At 38.3% G+C, this 21,858-nt stretch overlaps 1 protein-coding gene across 6 annotated transcripts in view; it reads left to right on the top strand.

Annotated features, from left to right (window-relative positions):
• Positions 1–21,858, top strand: part of PARD3B (par-3 family cell polarity regulator beta) — a 1,119,500-nt gene that overhangs the window by 801,871 nt on the left and 295,771 nt on the right. For all 6 annotated transcript variants that reach the window (XM_058300305.2, XM_058300306.2, XM_058300307.2 and 3 more), the window contains one exon: positions 393–630. In XM_058300305.2, coding sequence (XP_058156288.1) covers positions 393–630 — 238 coding nt within the window. The remainder of the gene's footprint in view (positions 1–392; positions 631–21,858) is intronic.

The raw sequence follows: 21,858 nt of genomic DNA, 5'->3' as shown, positions 1-21,858 counted from the left end.
AGGACTGACTGAATTAATTGGGTAGAAGCAGTTGGGTTATATCTGTGCTCAAAAACCTCTCCTTGGAATAAACTTGCCGTGTTTTATTCCCAGCATGTGGCTTTCTGAGCCAATCAAGGTTAACAAGCTGCCTTCCTGAGAGATTAGCGTTTTACCACATATCAAGCCTTTCATACCACCAGCTAAACAATTACAATGTCACCCACTCCCACCATCAAACCTTGCTTGAAGTAACCAGATTTTAGACAGTCATCTCTTCAAATGGCACAAGTAGCCCTGTGGAAGGGTAGAACTCTGGAGAGCTTTCACTCATTCCTCTGTAGTTTACATTTTACCTTTCTGTACTAACTGTCAGTGCTCCTGACCATGCATATTGACTTTTTTCTGTTTAGATGGTCTGTCTGATAAGAGCTCTCACTCTGGCCAAGGAGCTCTGAGTTGTGAATCTGCCCCTCAAGGGAACTCTGAGCTAGAGGACCTGGAGAATAAAACCAGGAAAGTTAAAAAAAAAAAAGAAAAGGAGAAGAAAAAGGAAAAGGGCAAATTGAAAGTCAAGGAGAAAAAGCGAAAAGAAGAAAATGAAGATCCGGAAAGGAAAATAAAGAAGAAGGGATTTGGTGCCATGCTGAGGTAAGGGCCAGCTTTGAAGGCAAAGTTGGTCTTGTTTCTCTTTAGTCCTGGTGATATCACTCATTGGTGTGTACTCAATAAAAACACAAGCTTTCCACCTTCTTTGTCTAAATGCATACTCACCTAAGCGGTGAATGTGCTTTTCCTTTTCTGCAACAGTAGCAGGAGGCTTCATGGTCTACTCTTGAAGCTTATGATGACAGGAAGTTGTCATGCATCCATTGTCAAAGAAAGGCTAATAATTGGTAGAGGTGTGCCCTTAATACGAAAGCACTATGCCTTTAAATTAAACGCTTCTTCACATCATGGGCAGGGAATGCCAGAGGAAATAAAGAACTAAACAGTTTCCTATAGCACACTTTGTTTGAGTTAATGAAGTTAGAGTGGATGAACCTAATGTCCCATGGTTCTAGGTGTATGTATGACCAGTCGCTTGGGCCTTTGAGAGGCATGTTTAAAGGGAATGTGGAGGTGTTGCTGGGTCCGGGGTAAGATGTCCTTCATCTGAATCCACGTCTACACTACACTCAAGCTATAGGGCTTACATATGTTGCTTAGCCTCCTTGAGCCTTTCTTCATTTTCATAATGGGGCTGGCATACCTGCTTTACTAACTCAGTGGGGTTATGAGACTGAGAAGTGAGATTCCATAGGCGATTGGCTTATTATCTAGGCCTGGCTCATCAGGGTACAATCAGAAAGCAGCTTCATTTCTTCACACTCCCTTAAATTATGCTCCATGATGCCATCTCCTCCATAACTTAATGGCATCTCAGCTTTCCAGCCAGTAGTTTTCCAGTCACTTTTGGGTATTAGAACAAACTCTCTGTTAGGGACTAAAAAGAACATTTCAGCCTAAGTCAAAAAGTCCTTCCTCCTTGCCTCTGAGGCCTCAACTCCAGTGAGGGCCCATAGAGTGGTGGGAGGTAAGATTCCACCTTCTGCTATTTCTCAGTCTCCAGAATCAGGTGCAGGGGACGGGCATTATTAAAACAGGCTAGAATTTTAGTTAACAGGTATATCTGGTATAATCTTGTCATGGGGGACCCCTTGTGAGCCCTTTTGCAGATTCTTCAAAGAATTCCTTACTGCAGTAGACCCTGATGTAGGAGACTCACTTTCGCCTCTAACTCCCTAAGACCCTCTTACCCACAGCCTCTGACCTCAACAGTTGGAGTTGACTAGTAGACTGGAGATGGCTAGTAGACTTCTTAGATATCAGTATGAGATAGCTCTAGCCTGACTTCCTTCACCAGTATCTACTTGGTTTACTACAATCACTGACCCTTTGTCCCTACAAATGATAGGAGTCCAGCTTGTCCTACCACTCCCCTCTTTCTCCTCACCCTGTCATTGCAGTGTTCCAACTAGCTTTGTATCTTCAGATTTCTCCAGGGTGGAGTGGAACACCATTCCCCAAGGAATACATGCCAAACTCTCCCAAGAACTCTCTCATGCATGGGGAGTGGGGAGGGTCAATAATGTTTGCAAGTCACCAAGCAAAACAGATAGAAAGTGGGATGACAGTCTGCTTTCATACAATTACCTCCAAATTTTCTGAGGGGTTCTCATGTAGCCCCCCTCACTTATTTTGCTGGGGATGAAAGAGGGAAATACACCTTTCCCTTATTCTCCGTACCTCTAAAATTTCCCATCAAAGAAAAGCTTTCCCTTCAGTTAATCTCTATGCTTCTCTCCTATGGGAAACTGATGGGAGGTGATAGTTGATGACCAGTTTTGCCACCTAAGTGACACTTAGAGGCCATGGGTAATATTGATACCAGTGAGCTTTCCTGATACATTTCCAGTGCTCACAGAATGCTATGCCAGTGTTCCTCTGCTCTGTTCAATCAATTGGGAGTGACTTTACTCCTGGATGTAGTATAGTAAGACATGCTCTGGGTCTGCTGTCACCTAGTATCTTGCATTATTATGAGAATTGTATTTGTTTAATTACATGCATTGTGTTTATAACAGGGTCTGGCAAACAATAAACATTCAATAAATGTTATTGTGGTAAACAAAATAATGGCTACCTGAAGCTCTCCATGTCCTAATTCCTGGTACCTGTGAATATGTTATGTTTTATGACAAAGGATAATTAAGGTTGCTCATGGAATTAAATCTGCTAATCAGCTGACCTTAAGATAAAGAGACTATGCTGGATTTTCCCAGGGACCCAGTGTAATCACATGGTACTTAAAAATGGAAGAGAGCTACAGAGAGATGCAACATTCCTAGCTTTGAAGGAGGTTGGGGGTCCTGAGCCAAGGAATATGAGTGGCCTGTCAAAACTGGAAAGGGCAAGGATCCCCCCTAGAGCTTCCTGAAGGAACACAACCCTGTTGACCCTCAATTTCAGCTGATTTGTGCTGTTGAAGCTGCTAAATTTGTGGTAATTTATTACCATAGCAATAGAAAAACAGTTATTTATAGAATTATTATTACAACTTCTACAATATCGTAATAATTTATAGGGAAACTTTTTTCTCCTTAATCTACGGTTTATGAAAAAAAAACAAAAGATTTAACTAGAATAGTCAGTAAATATAAGAACTGTTAGAGCTTCACGTATCACCATTTTCTAGAAGATTTACTAAATGAAACCTTAACTTTGTATTTTTATTTCCAAAAATTTGATTTGGCAAGGTCATACTCCATTGTCCATAATACAGCCCTTCTCCTTTGTTGTCCAATATATTCTATATTTTCCTTTGGTAAAAATCACAGGTCATAGATCTTTAGACATCTACCAACTCGGGTTTTGTTTCCTTCCTCTATTATAGCTAAAACAAGATCTGAAAAGTGGTATTTGATTTTATCTTCTGTGTAAAAATAGCAACTGTTTTCCATAGCCTTTTGCGTCGAAGTTTGTGAGCATATTGGAGTTGCTGCTACATGCACATTTTCAACAACAAAGAACACAAAAGCTGTTACCGTTAGCCAACAGATTTTGCTTTAATTCTCATCTGTTGCTCAGATGGTATTGACTTAGTTTCTTTCTTATTTAAAAAAGATTGATTGCTTTTAGGTTTTCTTGGAGTTAGATGTATGGTTTAGTTGTGTATTATTTTTTTCCGTTGTCTTTCTTTCACTGACACTTTCCTGACGGAAGGCTTCAGTATAGGTTGTGCGGTCGTGCCAGCTACAGAAGCCAAGGGTGTGTATGAAGACTGGAATTCTGCCACCCTCTCCTCACCAAGCCTTGCAGCACAGAAGTGCAAGTGGCCATGCTCTTGCTTGTTAGAAGTTGTTTGTGGTTTTCTGATATTTACTTATCCATTCATGTTGATGATATGCAGTAGTATAGTTTAGGTCATTTGTTAATTTAACCTGCCCCTGGTTCTTTTGAAAAAAAGAATTCGGGGGGCAGAGGGTAATCTTTAACTCATCTTTTTATACATGCTACCTCCAATATGCTTATATTTTGCTATCTTTGAAATTACCTCCTTGTGTCACTAGCTGTGGCTCTTGAGCAGTCTGTGAATCGTTGTGAAAAATATGCAGCTCAAGAACCTACCAAGTTTGGTTGTTTCCCTGTATGCCCAATTCATTGCCGCTGAAAGAGGGCTTCAGGCAGTCAAGGTGTTTGGCTTTTTCCATATGTGTTTGGATTACTTCGGCATTGTATTCATCATGGTACTGCGTTGCAGAAAGACAATCCATGGCTCCCTGCTGTCAAAGGATGAAACTCAAAAATCCTCCAATAGACAAGTCCATTGCTAAAGCCACAGGCCACCTCTTTGGGCCTAGCAGATGTTTACTGACCACCTACCCCTCAAGAGAAATATCCTTTTACTAAGAAAATCTTGCTCTGTCTAGGGTGGAAACCTCAGAGATCAGGCCCTGATTTTTTTAGTATTTAATGTCTTTGTCAATCCTTATATTCTTTAACTGAATTCTGTCATAGATTTGAGTTTAAAATCCATTCCTTTATAAAAAGCTGCTATTGTCTTCTATTGATATTATGGATCACTCACTTTACAAATATTTGAACTGTCAACTTCTTCTGGACACTGAAGGGAAAGGATTGATGCAGTTCAAGTTTCTGTTTCCTCATTGTATGATTTGATACTAAGAGGAATCACACCTACGAAGCTCCTTTTTAATGGAATAACCTAGAACAGAGTCCAGTCCTGCCAGTAAGATGTCATCTCTGTTTTTAAAATTTGTTTGCACATGTTCATGTGATAAGTAATATTTATGGAATGCCTACTCTTTTCCAAGCACATTAATAATTACTCTTTCATTTACTCAGCAGTATTTATCGAGTGCCTACTTTTCATGAGGCATCATTCTAGGCACTGGGTGTACAGCAATAAATGAGACAAATTCCATGTTTTTTATGGTAATTCTCTTGTCTTAATAAAAGGAAGGAAAAATAACCAAAGACTTGAATTTCTTGTAGTGAATTTAAAACAGTAATATCAGAATATCACATAACCATGTAAACTACTTGCAGCAATGGCTTTCCCAGTGAGTATCTGGCCATTCATCTAGATACCTCTGGGACAAACCAATACCTAGTCAACTTGAGGGAATCAACAGTCAACTTAGACAATGTGGAACCAGTCACCCAGGCCCTCCCCTCAGGGTGTTTGCATTCCAGTGAGGATGAGAGAATAACAACTAACCCAAAATAATCACAACTATTCCAGATTGTAGTAGGTACTATGAAGAAATCAGAAAGGATAGTGTCCTCTCACCCTCAGTAACTAAGAGTCTTAACAGAGTGAGTACCTGCTCAATCCACACTGAATTTTCAGCAGATACGTTATCAGAACTTAGCATACTGTGGTACCGAAGCCAAATTGCTTTATACCTGCTGCTTTTATTTTCCTTTGGAACATAATGAATATGGGAAGGCTAGTTTTAAACCAACTGCACATAAAGTTATAACAAAAAGCTACTCCAAACTGGGTCTGATTTAATACAGGAAGCCCTATTACACCTATAGTAGGCATTCTGAAGACACATTGTCTGCAGTGAAATTGGGGAACTGGGTTTACAGCTATGTGTATCAACTGTGTTCTTCCAAGCCCATCAATTGGTTGCTCTTTCTTGTTTCTCTTTAACTCATCTGATGTAGGCATACCTCAAGGATACACTCACTCAGTTTCAACGTAATGGAGCATCACAGAAACCTAAAATGTGAACCCTAATGACAAAAGGTATTTTTAAAAATCTAGAGGCATCAACTTTTTATTTCTAAACTTTGCATATGCCAAAACCTATATGTTTGTTTGGTTTTATACTGTCAATGAATTTTTTAAAAAGTTGAGTTCAAATCAAATCTATTTTATGTAAACTTGGGAATTCTATATAAAAGCATTCTGCTGTGAATTGTTTTAAAAAGAATACTTCTCCCCATACACACACACAAGAGCACACACATATACTACATCCATCCACCACCACCACCAAATGAATGCTTAAACCTTGTTAAAATCTGTTCCTTATTAGCTCTGTGGCCCTCACTGATCCCTTTGAGTCTCAGTGTTGTCATTATTAAATTGGAGATAATATTAATAACACAGCCCTCAAAGTTGTTGTGAAGGTCAAATGAAAATAAACAATATATGCAGCAAAGCTATCAGTATAGTGCCTGACTTGTTAGATGCTACTTCTCATCTTGTCCCTCAGGTCCTATCCCAGACAGCCAAGACCATAGATGTTACCTGTGTCTTGAGCAAAACATACCTAAAGTCCGCTAAATTTCTATTTCCGAATTTTTCAGTTTTCCTCTAATTGTTTGTTTGTAATTCAGATAGTCATGATATTTTTTCTTTAGCCTAGACAATTTTGCATAATAAATTACAAGAAGTAATGAAACAGTGAAAATCATAAGTCATTTATATTTTATAAGCTTTGGGTCACCCCTTTCTAACTGTAACCATGAACTATTTTCAAAGGTTATTTAATCACTTGAGAGAAGGCAAAACTCTACTGCTGAATACAAATAGAGTGAAGAAAATAGTGTTTTGTTTCTTACTTTTTTTCCTTCCTATATTTCAGCTCAGGGAGTATGGGGTGGGTTTTAGAGTTTATATTCTTAATGTGTGGCTCATAGTTATCTCATCGGGCTTCCTCGAAGTTGTCTTGTAATATGTTACCCATGATGATACATTTTGACTTGATTTTAAAATTAGGTTAGATAGAGACCGAATGCTTAAATCACTAGAGAGCATGACATCTGTCGAACATTTTTCCTCTTTACCTTGATCCCTGAATGACTGTTACAGGTCTCATGTACAATAGACGTAATCCGGCCATAGCCTGTCATTACCTCTTTCCAAATAGTGGTTGTAAAATGTCTGGGTATCCCTTCAACTTTATGGGTATGAAGGATAACTTAGCTAATGTAGCCAGGCCAATGAAATTTTTACAGTCCTTTCCCTAAAGACAAAAGGCCAACAACAGGCTAGAATTAAGGTACTTTACTTGAAGGCATAGAGGCCAGTTTGAAACATGAAATTTTAGATGAAAAATGAAAGCCAAAATAGGTCAAAGTTCTTAATTCAGCTTCAGCATGGATATAGAAATACATTGAAAACTGAGAACCTTACATATCAGGGTAAAATGGCTGCATATATTGAGCCTGAGAGAAATATATGACTGTAGCAAAATGAAGAAATAAATAAATTTGCATGTCAGAGACTAATGCAGGCATAGCCATCCATTGTTCTCCATGGCTGTCTACGATTGCAGAGAAAAAGAAATAGAAGCTGAAAACATGTTGGGATTTAGTTAGGCCCCTTTTTTTTGGTTGTTTTGTAATTCTGAATTTTCTCTCCTCACAGTTCATCTTAAATTATTTACTTTTTCACAATGTGAGCCATGAATATTTTGTTTCTTCATTTTGTTAATTTGCCAATTTTCCTTTGAGCTAAGTGCCCTAGCAATTTTAATTTTTCATTCTAGTTGGAAGAGCAATGACCCTTTTTTTTTTTCATTATTATTATCACAGGCCTGGTCTCAGAATGCTACTTTTTATGACCAGCGGTGTTGAGCTTATAATGGAATTGCAAAGTGGAGAGTATAATATACCGATATTGACTTCCATTAAGCCCAGTGGTGTGATGGCTGATAATATTTATATATTTATGTATTATGCATTCTAGCTTTGTTGGTTTGCAACTAAGCACCAGAGAGGAAAATTAGCACCATAATATGAATAGATTGTGAATATGAGAATGTAAACAAGCGACAGAAAGTGCTATGTGAATAGGACAAGTGATACAAAATGAGGGAATGGAAGTTTGGTTACTAAAAAGTTAAGTAGAGATTAAATTTGGATCAGACAGATTTAGGATTGTTTGGTCGGCATTTATTTCTTAACTAGAAGAGGACCCAGAGACAGATGGGCTGATTGTCTGATGGCCTGAGTGCAAAGACAAATGATCCGCTGAAGTGCCCAGCATGTAGAGGGTTTGTTTGGTATCTGACTTTAATAATTTTCTTTTCAGCTCTCAAGCACGTCTACAAATGTTTATCATTCTATCCACTTTTGAGTGTGTGTTTGTGTATGGGTAAGGGGCATGGATGGAGTTAATTTGTATAAAAATGCCCGGGTAGCTTGTTTTGAAAATCATTTTAAAATCTGATTGCTGTTTATTGCCTTCCCATCCTACCCCATGTGATCTTGATTACTCTGTAGCTGTTTATGGCTGTCCAATGCAGTGAGATGATTTTCCCATACTTATCACAATAAAAAAATGATCACGTAGAGTGTGGACCAAACGCTTATTTGTTTAATTAGGGTTCTCTTCTCCTCTTAGTATGTGAGCACGACTCCCATTAATGTTCATGTAAATTACAAAAGAGCACAGAAGAAGAATGGACCCCTTTATCTCATTACTTTTCTTGGATAATGAGGTTTAGATTTGTTAACAGATCAGAACAAAATGTCCAGTGGAAAAAAAAATTGCCTTAACTTTTAAAGAAATTGATATGCTAAAAGAACTGTCACAGGCACTAAAGTGAAAGATACACATTAATAAATAAACTTCATTAGCATTTAAGGTGAAATATCATTTAAGGTGCTGGATTGCTAAAATGCAAAAGATTTCCTAATGGACTTATTTGCATACCCATATTAAATAAGTAATAAAACATTAAAAACTGTTTTATTTATATATATAAACACTTACAAGCTCCTGGGGGCTGTATTTGCTTAATTTGCTTTGTACCAAGTCCAGTACAATGTCATGTCCTTGTGGGATATTTACTTAATACCATTAGATAGTGACATGTATGGATTTAATAATTTGTTTGGGAAAAAATGGAATAGGTTCTTTGTTTAGCACCTTTTAGCTGAGAACTACAATATAATTTACTAACATCCGTCTTCAAGATGCACTGGAGATGAATGTGGCAAGTAGTAACTTTACTTTGTAGATAACAAAGAATGAGACATTGAAAAGTGAAACCGCCTGTGTAGGGCCAGACTTTGAACTCATAGTAATACCAAAACCTTCCTGGTTGTTGCTACTATTTTATTAGCATCTAAAAATGCATTGACACTAATAGGGGTATGTGGAAAAAATATACCAAGTGTAAGCTATGGACCATAGTTAGTGGTAATAGTCTGATCAAGCTCTTTCATAATCTGTAGCAAATGTTCCACAACAAATAAGGTGTTGGGGAGGGGTGATGTATGGGAGTTCTGCAGAGTATGCATGATTCTTTTGTAAGTTCACAACTTCTCTAATAAATAAATTTAAATTTTATTAACACCAGCTGTGACTGTGTATAATTCCATATACCCTATAGAACACTTATTTTTGCCAAGATAGGATTTCCCTATCTTATGCTTACATATAAACCCAATTTAATTACATGAGGTGGTTCATAATTAGGACAGAAAACGTGAATCTTTGGCATAGTAACTAGCTATTCTCCTCAGGACAAAAGAAGATTTCCCAGAAAAATTTAAAACATAGGAAATATGCAAATTGAAAAATGGGTAGGAGATATACAACTATTACTGAAATGCATGTCTAAGACTGCAATTTCAACTAGGCTAAATAACATACACCAGGATTTTGGACACCATCTAATTTTGTTTCTCCAGCTAGCTTCTAATCATTTTTGCATCACAGCCCTGCCTTGACTTTAGCTTCAACATGTCTGAAATCCACTTCATAATCCACCCATCTAAGTTACCAACTCATCTTGATTTTCCTAATTCTTTTTGAGGTGCCGCCAGGAATCCTGTGACGGCTAGGATGCCTCCTCTTCCCATCCCCATGCTTCCATCAGCCTGCTGATACTTGCAAATTATTATCTCTCATATCTGTGCCTCCTTTTCTGTTTCCTCTGCCACCACTCTAATTCAGGGTCTTTGTTATTTATAACTAGTTTGTTTCAATAGCTTCCTAACTCATTTGCCTGCTTTCTTCCTTTCTTCATTCTGGGCATAGCTACCAAGCATTCATTCATTGAGTTATCAAATATTCAGTTAACATTTACTGCTCTAAAATGCCGTATGGCAAGGTAATAAAGAGCAGGTTCTCTGGAGCCATTCTACTTTGGTTCAAATCCCAGCTCCATTTCATCTCAGCTTGGGCAACTATTTAACCACTCTGTGCCTCAGTTTCCTCTTCTGTAAAAGTTGGAATAATAGAGCATCTATCTAATAAAGTTGCTGAGAATCTAAATGAGATGAAACATGAAAAAATGTCCATCACATAGTAAGTTTTAAAAATATTATCTTACAGTTAAAAACAACAACTGAGGGAGTGTTAAGTTCCTAGCCAGGGGAGCTCTATCACATTCCCTAATGGAACAGCAACAATCCCCCAAGTGTGATGGCAAAGACCAAAAAAGGATGGTCCAACAATGAGCCCTTGATACTGATGACTATGCTTGTGAGCCTGTGTCCCTGAATTAAGAACTAGGCCTAGAGCTGCAGGGTGCCTAAGAGTTACCTCCTGAGAGTCTCCGTGTTGCTCAAATGTGGCCAGTCTCGAAGCCAAACTCAGCATGTAAATTCATTGCCTTCCCCCCAGGGTCGGATGTGACTCCCAGAGATGAGCCTCCCTGGCGCCAAGGGATTACTACCAAGCACTAGCTGATGATATGGCTGGAGAATGACCTTGAATAAAAGAGTCAACTCAGACCAGCAGAATATCTCAGCCTACATATAATATCAGGAGTTAAAAATGCTTTTTGACCTTGAATAAAAGGGGGAAATGGAAAGGACAAATGAGTTTAAATGGCTATAATTCTCCAAAAACGAGCCAGGAGGTTATCAGAGGGGTAGCCCTTATGCATACCTCAGCAGAGTCCCAGAGACGGCTAAAGTAGCTACAACCCCAGGTATTGGTTCTTCTGAGGGCTACAGAGACCCACAGGTTCTATGGTCATGGTAGGTGGGGGTCAGTGCCATATCAGTTGGCCCTACTTTAGAGTTTGTGTTCCTGAGTGTGATGGAATTGGACTCAGATGTCACCTTTGTTCACAAGCCTCTCCGGTTACTTTTACTGGACCTGTGGTTGGTGCTGGAGTTTAGTGTATACCCAGGGTACCTGAACCTCCGGATTGACCATGTGATAGCCAGGCCCTGAGCCTCAACAGACTTGCAACTCCTACGCTCTGGTTTATTGGACTTACCCCACTCAGCTAACATGGAGTTGAAGAAGGTCAACCACCACACCATGGAGCCAAGAGTGCCTACAACTGAAAGCAGGAGAATTGCATCCATCATCCACGTGGAATCTAAGCCCCCTCTTGACATAGATGTGGAGTGGACATAACCATTCCAGGGTCCACAGGATGGAGGAATAGAGTATGGATTAGACTTACTGATATTCTATTCATGAACTTTTGTGATTAGTAATTGAAGAAAATGTAGCATTGATGTGGAGAAAGTGGCCATGGTAACTGCTGAGGGTAGGGAGTGGGAAGAAGAGATGCGATGTGGGGGCATTTTTAGGACTTGGAGTTGTCCTGGGTGGTACTGCAGGGACAGTTACTGGACATTGTTTGTCCTGCCATGGCCCACAGGGTGGACTGGGGGAGAGTGTAAACTATAATGTGGACCATTGACCATGTGGTGCAGCAGTGCTCAGAGATGTATTCACCAATTGCAATGAATGTCTCATATGATGGAGGAGGTTGTTATTATGGTAGGAGTGGGGTGAGGGGGGTGGGGGGTATATGGGGACCTCATATTTTTTTAATGTAACATTAAAAAAAATAAAGACAAAAAAATATTATCTATTAGTAGTATTCTGCTCTAGGAGATAAGATTCCCAATTACCTAGTGGTTCCCAAAATCCAACTATACCCCCAGAGTGCTCTACAGAGCTTGTTAAATTATCGATTCCTGGACTTCATCATCAGAGATCCTCATTCATTAGGTCTAAGAAGGGGCTTGGGAATCCCCAATGGTTCTCATATAGCCAGTCCCAGGGATCTCTGTTTTGGAACAATTTGCTCATAAAATTCAAACTGTTTAGTTTGACATTCAATACTCTGCATTCTGGGCCTAATTGATTTTTCTCTCATCATTTATTTTATCTATCATTTCACTGTTTCTATCTGTAACTTCTAATTCTAACCAGCTTAGTCCACTCACATTTGCCTCAAAAAGCCTTATGAAATCCTGAAATGGCTCCTCTCTTAGTATGACCTCCCTCTTCCTCTCTTTCTCCCTAAGTCCTGCCAGGCAACCAAAGCCCACCTCAGACCTTAACTCCTTTATGAAACCTTCTTTGGCCTGCATTTCTCTCTTTCTCATTAAAACTCTTATCATCTGAATCATTCATTTTGTACTTCTCATAAGCTGGCTCGGCTTTTAGTTAGGGTTTTACTTGTCTGTCTCATGTCCTCAGTGGGGTTATATAAATTCCTTTAAGCAAAGGGACCTCCTCGCAGCACCTTTCACAGTGTTGGCCCTTACTAAGCTTTTGCTGATTGATGGAGTGGGTTATATGATGTGTTAATTGAAGTAGACTTATTTGGATATTAATGTGTTGTGCCCTTTAGTCGTTCTAGACAGTAGTATTGAAAAAATGAAAGAGTTGAAAGTGGTTCAAAAATATAAAAGTGTAATATGCATTGGGATTTATTTTTTTAAATTTCTGCTTCAAGAAAATGTTGAAGGCTGAGTTATCTGGTAATAGTAACCTGCTGTTCTCCCTCTCCACTGAGGACAATGCTAGAGAAAATGGGCCAAAGTCACTATCAGAGAAAATGAGGTTAGATATTTTTTAAAAGATGGTTGTTAAGCACTGAAATGAGGTTTTTGAACAGGTTGTAGAATTGACCTCCCTAAAGTACTTAAAAAGTAAAAAGGATAAATATCCATCTTAAATGATACGAAAAACTTGCCAATCAGTTCATTACTTGCATATCTATTAAATGCTACTCTGGGGGAACCCAGAAAGAAAATAAACATGATCCCTCTAATTAAACTCACTATCTAGTTAAATTTACCCATAGATTTGAAATTACTAGCATTGAAAATAGGTTTTAAAATTGAGAATATAATTGGGGTTGGAATTCAGGTGTATATTCTACAACTTCTTTCTACACTCTCCACCCCTAAAAAAAACTACTTTGGGCTTTAAAAAAAAAATAACTGGACTTTGAATATCCCATTCCACAGTGTGTTTCTAGATCAAGTGGAGCAATTCCCAATCTTTTTCTGAAATAATGTTTTCAATGCTATTGAGGAGGTACCTGCTAAGTGCATAACAATCATGTTGTGGTAAAGATGTTTTATTTCTTTTTTTTTCTTTCTATTTTTTTTTTTTTTTTTTTTTTGCCTCTGACATCTTCTTTTATTCATTCAACAAATACTGATGGATTTCCTAGTAAGTGCCAGTTCCGGTGCCTGGTTTGGAGATACCTCAGTGAACAAGGCTGATGTGTCCTGAAAGTCTAGTAGGGCGTAGAAGTTTTTAAATTACAGTGGTAAAAAATTTACTAAGCCCACGATATCCCTGAATGCATAAAACTATGGTTAAAACCATTTGTACAGGCAGTGTACTTGATAAAAATACTGAATAGTGATATGCCTTGATATCTAAACTTAGCCTTCTCAAATGTAAGTTTTTCTTTGCCTGGGAGGTACATACATTTATACACTTGTAATATGGGTGCAAATGATCATTGTTATGGTACTCAACTAAATGGCCATTGGCTGAAACTGATTATGGAGTAGATATGTCATAGATTTCGTTTATGGGCTTAAATAGAGAAGTTTTGATTAACTGAAAAGTCAGTTGTACAAGGTAAAATGCACTGAATTAAGAGAAATAGCCCAAGACTATTAATGTTTTATTTGCCAAACAGAAAATCGAATTAGAAGCTAAATGAAATTTGGCCTTCAAATGTATTCTTACTCATTTTGTCATTTGGTGTTCACTAGGGTAACCAATTCCTTCTGGTTTAAGCACCACAAATCCCATATCCAGTAAAACGCCTTAATTTCCAGCTAAAGGATAGTTCATCGCTCCTGTCTGCAATCTTAATTTTATCTGATTCTTCCCTTCCCTCCTTACCCTTTTCTTTTGTGCTACTATATAGTCATAACACTTATTTGAAAAATAAAAAGTAAATGTTATTTTAATATAAATCTTAAAATTCTATACTTTAATTTAAAAAAAAAAAACATATAAGAGAGTGGAAGCTATAAAAGAAAACTTAAGTGAACTCTTCAGTTTTCTTAGCTTTTTGTGCTTGTCCTAACCTGAGTTGCCATCTATTCTTCTAAAACTTTCTTGATATCTGAAAATGTCTTATGGCTCTGGAAATCAAAGTAGAAGTGTCTCAGTAGAGAATGACTAAAAGCATTAGTCTACTTGCCAACAAAAGAATCCTCAAAATATTATATAATTCAAAACTCAAGAAAGGGAAAGCTGAAGGGAACATCAACCAGAAATAATGGCTACAACTCTGATTGCAGACAAAATCACCAGTGAACAGTAAAAACCTAACTCTGGAGCTTTTGGTATTAGTTCCTCACATTGATCAGGCTTCTTTCCCCCCTGGGTCTATAATTTTCCACTTTAAATTTGAACTCTAGGCAATGTATAGTAGAAAATCAATATCATAGATTTGTTCTGCTTTCCTTGTGTCTTCTGGAATTTTCAAAGCAGGGGAAGGAACAGCTTTTATGATGAAGATAGATTGCAAAACAAAAGAGGTGGCTTTGACCAATTTCCTAGAACTTTAACCCAGATGCTTCACTCCATTCACCAATGCTGTCTTCTCCTCCCTTTTTGCATCAATTCTTTCTCTACTGGGGTGTTAAATGCCTAAAATCAAATGGCTACGACCACACTTTTGGAAAGACCTTTGTCAAGCTAATTGGAATTTGCCATCTGAGGGAATAAGAATATAAACATAAATAAATGCAATGATCTTTCTATTTATACAACCTTTTCCTCTTAATTTTGTTTTGCTATTTTCAGTTACATCTTCTTTCTCTATATGATGACTTGAAGAGAGGGAGGTAAAGGGAGAAACTCACCAAAAACTAAAGAATAGTCACTAGTCCTAGGCATTTAACATTTATGTACGTGATAGTACTTTTATTGTTAAAAATAAGCAAAGGTGCCAAAAAATCGTTCCAACAAATGCAGATACGGAGACACAGTAGGTCATTCACCTTCTCTCAGGCAGACTGAAACCCTTCCCCAACAGTTGGAATCCTTTGCTCAACCTTCTAACTCCAACTCACCTAGCATCTTCTCATTCCCAGCAAGCTCAATCTATACTTCATGGGAAAAGCATTGGCCAGGCCTGATTATACTAGACTTGCATTAGAACTGATCTGAAGTATCTTGATATTTTCCAGTGGTTTTGTTCCCACCCTTGCTACAGAAACCATGAATTTTGCGTTTTTGTGTCCTCCCCAATACCTTGGTCTCTAACTTATTTCCTCCTCCCTCTTACTTCCTCTCAAATCTTCTTGTAAATGTAACCCAATCTTTAGGTTCTTTCCTGCCCTAGTCTCAGGACAGGAAAGACTGTCATGGAGATAGATTGATTATTAAGTCTCTCTCCTGACCCTGGTCAGCTTGATATAAATGTTCTTCTCATGTGGCATCTGTTAACCCATCCCAGAAGTCAATAAACCTGTGGAACTTAGAGCAACCATGTGTTCTCCTAAACAAGGTACCACCGCCCTGCCACATTGGCTTCTACTCTGGGCTCTTTCCAGTAGTATTGCCTAGAGACCAAAGGCCCATGTAGCACTGAGGCTTGTTAGACTAGAGCTCTGATTTGGTAGGCCTTGCTTATTTGATAGGCCACACCTATAACACTGAATCCTGGCTCTATTTCCAGAGTACCATACATCTGTAGTTCCTGGACCATTTTCCTGGAACCTTACCTGACTTTTAAGTATCTCTCTGTCATTCTCTTTCCTCACTGCACGATCTGTCCAGCTGATGGAATATCACTTCATGTACCTCTTGTAGACTACCTGTCTCTCCTAGTTCAGTCTCTCTACCTCTGTGTGACTCCCTAGCTCTTCTTTGCCCTTTTTAATGGGACATCTAATCCTCTTTCCCAGTGATCCCAGGTTGTTGGGCACATCTGGCACTAAATTTGCTATTGGCTACAACTTTGCTCATGGCATGCATTTAATGATGGATTACTGGACTAATTCTTGATAACAATTGATTTTTCGCTTTTAGTTGTTTTTTTAATGCAAAATATTCATTTTGAAATACGTAACTATTCTAAAAGACAGAAACAAGCCCTTATACATTGAACACTGAAATCGCTGACAAAAGAAAGCCTACCGGTTATGAGTTAAAACTTACTGATATGCTCTGTTCTTTACTTTGCATTTTAAATGTTAAACTTTAAATCTAACTGCCTATCATGTTTTATTCCATAAAAGATGTATCAGCATAAAGAGAAATAGTGGTAGGTTATGGGATGTAATAGAAATTCTAATAGACTGTTTAACAATAATATGGCAGGCAGTTACCATTTTAATCAGTATTGTCATTAATGACTATCAATAGAGAGGATAAGATATTCTTGTCTTTGTGAATTATGGTTTATGGTTGGCATAGCAGTCACACTGAAGTGTACTTATTTTATAATATAGAGACATTGATTAAATGCACATGGCATCTCAAATATAGTTGACATTTTAAGTCAAAATTATTACAGACACACAGCCATTCATTTAAGCTGGTGCTTTAAAAATGTGTCTCAACTGATTGTTAATGGAAGAAAGTCTAGCTGGGCCAACATTTCAATAAGTGGATCCTTGATTTTACTGGCATATATAGGCTGGGGGGATATAACCTCCTTTGCCCATCCTACTGTTTTTCCATATCTGGTAGATAAGCACTATAAAGAAAAATAGTCCCTGAAATATATATACGTAAGGGTTCTAGATCACTAAGAAAGCATTCTCTTATTAGGATAAAAAAATTTTTTTAATTTTCTTCCCATGGTTCTATCATCTCTGAAAATCATGCCTTCTTGTCTACCAACTTACTTAGGAAGTAAGTCTTAAATAATTGATGACAGCTGTAACTGAAACATTAATATAGTTTAGGGATGATGGTTTTTGTAATGGATATTGCTGTGTGTTGCCAATAGACCAGCAACTTTAAACAACATAAGTGTTTGAGTATTGATTGCTGATTTACAAGATTGAGGCCAAAAGTAATTGTGTCTGAGAGCATCTTTATACACCTATGTTTATAAATTCTTTGATCTGTTCTCTCATTTATCATGTTTCTTTAACCTCAGAACTTATTTCACTTTTTAAAACATTTTATTTTTAAATAATTTTAGACTTATAGAAAACTTACAAAATATAGTACAAAGAATTCCTGTATACCTTTCATCCATATTTGTCGGATGTTAAATCGTTTTACCACATTAGCTCAGCATTCTTTCTGTTTTTCTGTATGGATGTGTATACATAGATACATGATTGCCTACGTATTTCTTTCTGAATAATTTGTGAGTTCATTGCAAACATGATACAATTTTACCCCTAAGCTTACTTTGAAGCTAGGACAATATCACTCTATCATTTTTTCCTCTGTATTTAGGGAAAGTAAAGAGCTGGCCTCAATTCAACATCAAATCAATGAATTTAAAAATTACAAAATGAGGAAGGTGGTGATTTCTAAATATGATTACAAGTCAAGAAAAGATGTTATTGTTTTATTTGTGTGAAGCTATTTTATCACCACCTAATCTAAAAATGTAAATTTAGTCAGCATTGGCTTCTGGTAAATGAGTGCACATTTCTACAAGTGAGGTATATTTCTTTGGCAGTTAATGAAACTTCAAAAATAAAACCTCTGCAAATAGGTGCAAATATCTCATCCTTGTGATGAGGCCTCATTAACCACTGAATTTAGTGCAATGTGCTTGAATGAGATGGTGAATAGGAAAATGCCCTGCTGATTATTATTAAAATGGTGCTACAGATGATTTCTGAGAAATACAATACCATCTTTTTCTCAGACCTGTTATCCTTTCCATTTTGCTACAAATCATTTATGATAAGACTGGGGGTTTGGGAGAGGCTGGGGAAGCAATATCATTCTTTGGTCACCTTATGGCTTGTCTCATAAATTCATAAGCATTTTAAAACACATTTTGAAAACAAAAACATGCAAAGATAAATGTGATATGATTGTTATAGTGGAGTTAAATTCATGCAAGAGAAGTATAGTTTTCCTAATCAGAAAGGAGGAACTAGAGAAATAGTGTATATTCTTACAGTCTTTTTAATTACATTTCTCAGGTATTCTGGGTGCTTTAATCTTGGAGAGTCCACTCCAAGTGTGTCTGACTTCAGTCAAGCTCTTGTTTCTTGAGAGAGAAGAGGAAGTACAAAATGATAGGGTAGGAGTAGCTGATAGAGATATACATCTGTTGGAGATCAGTACTTAAAAAAGAAAATCCCCCAATTCTCTGAGCATTCACTACAGCTTTTATGAAAATAAAGCAGTGGTATCCAAGTGTGTTTTTTTTCCCCAGGCCTGTCCCTAAATTACAACGTAGTGGTAATACCGCTCTCTTACCCCAATGCCATGTGTAGCTGAATTGGTCCATATTGCCAACTAGAGATAGTTTGATTCTGACCAAGATAAAAAAGTACGAAATGGTATAAATGTTACAGAGAATTCTTTTCTTCTTTCTGCATGCCAGAATTTAATTTGTCAGAGCAGCTGAAATCTACTTTGTGTATCTTGTAAGTTGAATATATCTTTGAACGTCCATGTCCCAAATAGCCTCCCTGTAAAAGATAATAAAACTCTATGAAGCACTTTGAAACTTTTAGCCAAATGCTAATGTGTGTGTATAATATTATATCATTACTAACATCTCTTTTTAACTTGGTTAAAAATTAAATTAGTAGATGGCTTTGTAAGTATTCTGGGAATGTTAATATGTATTCCTTTTTTAGATTTTTTTTTAAATTTCTCCCCCCATTCCCGCCGCCCCCTCCCCCCCCCCCCCGCCCAGTTGTCTGCTCTCTGTGTCCATTCACTGTGTGTTCTTCTGTGTCTACTTATATTTTGTCAATGGAACTGGGAATATGTGTTTCTTTTTGTTGCATTATCTTGCTGCGTCAGCTTTCCGTGTGTGTGGTACCACTCCTGGGCAGGCTGCACTTTTTTCGCACTGGGCGGCTTTCCTTACGGGGTGCACTCCTTGAGTGTGGGGCTGTCCTACACAGGGGACACCCCTGTGTGGCACGGCACTCCTTGTGTGCATCAGCACTGCACGTGGGCCAGCTCATCACATGGGTCAGGAGGCCCTGGGTTTGAACCCTGGACCTCCCATGTGGTAGGCAGATGCTCTATCCTTTGAGCCAAATCCACTTCCCTGTTGGTATTTCTTACCCTCTATGTCAGCTATATTCTATTAGTGTTAATGGTAAAGAAACTTCTTTCTTCTAATCACTTATTTTTCTATTCACTCGGAGAATCCACATGTATAATGGCACAGCATGATGCATGCACAGTTAAACTTCTGAGGCACAGACCTGGGGCTTTCAAAATTGTGTACAAAATTTTGCCTATAAATAAATATGTCTTTTTTTGTGTGAAGAAAGAGTCCATGATTTTATTCTAATTCTCAAGTGGACTTGTGACTAATAAGAAAAATCATTTCATGACAGAACCCAACCTTATGGGTTCATCTATGTTCATCAGACAAGTGACTGATACTCTAACTTCTACTTTTTGACTCTTTTCATTAATGTATTCAGCTTTTAATCCTGATGGATACAAGCTCTGTCAATGGAATAAGAATTTAACCTTCTACGGAAGGAATAATGAGACATAGGCTATCCATCTTCATACTTTTCATATCTCAGGGATCTCCTCAAGACAGACCCTGGGATACAGGTAATCACTAGGCAAAGTGTCATGGGAAGCAACACTGTCCACCACAGAAGAGGGTTTATTAATAATAGGCTCCTTTCCAGTACTCTTTATAGAAGTTCCACCAACCTTAAACCAAATATAACTCTCCTAAACCCAGGAATTACAAATCTTTTAAGTGGGGGTGCTCTAAAATAATGTTTATCTGTTCTTTTCAGGACATCCCCATGCTGACACACTCAGACTAAGAAAATGTCAGTTATAATTAGGTGATTCCTTGAGTTTCATACCATTCAGACTGTATTACATACACCCTCCTTTGCCAAGGTCTTTAAATGTCTAATAAAACTAGGCTGTAGTATCATACTTGACCATTAGGTGTTGACACATCACATACTACTCCAACCTGAAAAAGGATAAAGTTCGGGACTTGATTCTTCTTTAATTTAAAATTTTTTTTAAGATTTATTTTATTTATTTCTCTCCCCTTCCCCCGTATTGTCTGCTCTCTTTGTCAATTCGCTGTATGTTCTTCTGTGCCTGCCTGAGTTACCCAGCAGCACTGGGAAACTACGTCTCTTTTTTGTTGTGTCATCTTGCTGCGTCAGCTCTCTGTGTGGAGCCACTCCTGGGCGGGCTGCGCTTTTTTCTCGCAGGGCGACTCTCCTTGCGGGACTCACTGCTTGCATGTGGGGCACCCTTAATGCGGGGGCGCCCCTGCATGGCATGGCACTCCTTGTGCGCAGCAGCACTTTGCATGGGCCAGCTCACCACACAGGTCAGGAGGCCCTGGGGATTGAATCCTGGATGCTCCGTATGGTATATGGACACTCTATCAGTTGAGCCACGTCTGCTTCCCTATATTTAAAATCTTCACCATGAATACTCTTAAAATAAGAAGTGGCTATATTATAATAAGTGAAATATATAGATAAAGCTAACCCATATAATTTCAATGTTAAAGTCAAGTAATTTACACCTTAGCCTTGTAAAACAATGTTTATTTTCATTAAAATGTTAAAATGCCATACTTCTTCAAAAAAACAAAAATACCCTATTTGATACAAATTACCATTCAAGAAAGTAATAGTAATTTCCTTTCTTGAAAGAGCAGGCAATTAGAGATATAAGTATCAAGGGTTAATGTATCAACATTCCCTCTAAAATCAGTAATGTTTAAAAATGAATTATTTTGTTTCCACCGAGATCGCTCCCTCCTCTTGACACTATTATTCCTGTCATATTCTGTGATAATGGTCCCTCCAGGCTTTCTTGTTTGCTTTGTGGCTGCTGCTTATAGCTCCTCTTACTAGCCTTTTATTAAAAGTTAGCATTCCCTGGATCTCTCCCTGAATCGCTGGATCCCAGCCCTCTCTTCTCACCCTACACTCTCTCTCAGCAATTTAAACTCTAACCCAGACTTTTCACCCAAGCTCTGGATACATGTATTCCAATTTTAACATTTTTCCCAGATTCAACATGTTCATTGTGGAATAAATTTTGGTATTCCACTCTTACCAACATTCATCCAGGGGAGGTGGGCTTGGCCCAGTGGTTAGGGCATCCATCTACCACATGGGAGGTCCGTGGTTCAAACCCCGGGCCTCCTTGACCCATGTGGAGCTGGCCCATGCGCAGTGCTGATACGCACAAGGAGTGCCATGACACGCAGGGGTGTCCCCCACGTAGGGGAGCCCCACGCACAAGGAGTGCACCCCGTAAGGAGAGCCACCCAGCGCGAAAGAAGTGCAGCCTGCTCAGGAATGGCGCCGCACACACAGAGAGCTGACACACAAGATGACGCAACAAAACAAACACAGATTTCCATGCCGCTGACAACAACAGAAGCGAACAAAGAAGACGACGCAGCAAATAGACACAGAGAACAAGAGAACAGA

The sequence above is a fragment of the Dasypus novemcinctus genome, chromosome 7, assembly GCF_030445035.2.
Source record: "Dasypus novemcinctus isolate mDasNov1 chromosome 7, mDasNov1.1.hap2, whole genome shotgun sequence".
Classification (NCBI taxonomy): Eukaryota; Metazoa; Chordata; class Mammalia; order Cingulata; family Dasypodidae; genus Dasypus; species Dasypus novemcinctus.
The sequence above is the reverse complement of the archived record's forward strand: the minus strand, read 5'-3'. Positions and strand labels throughout refer to the sequence as shown.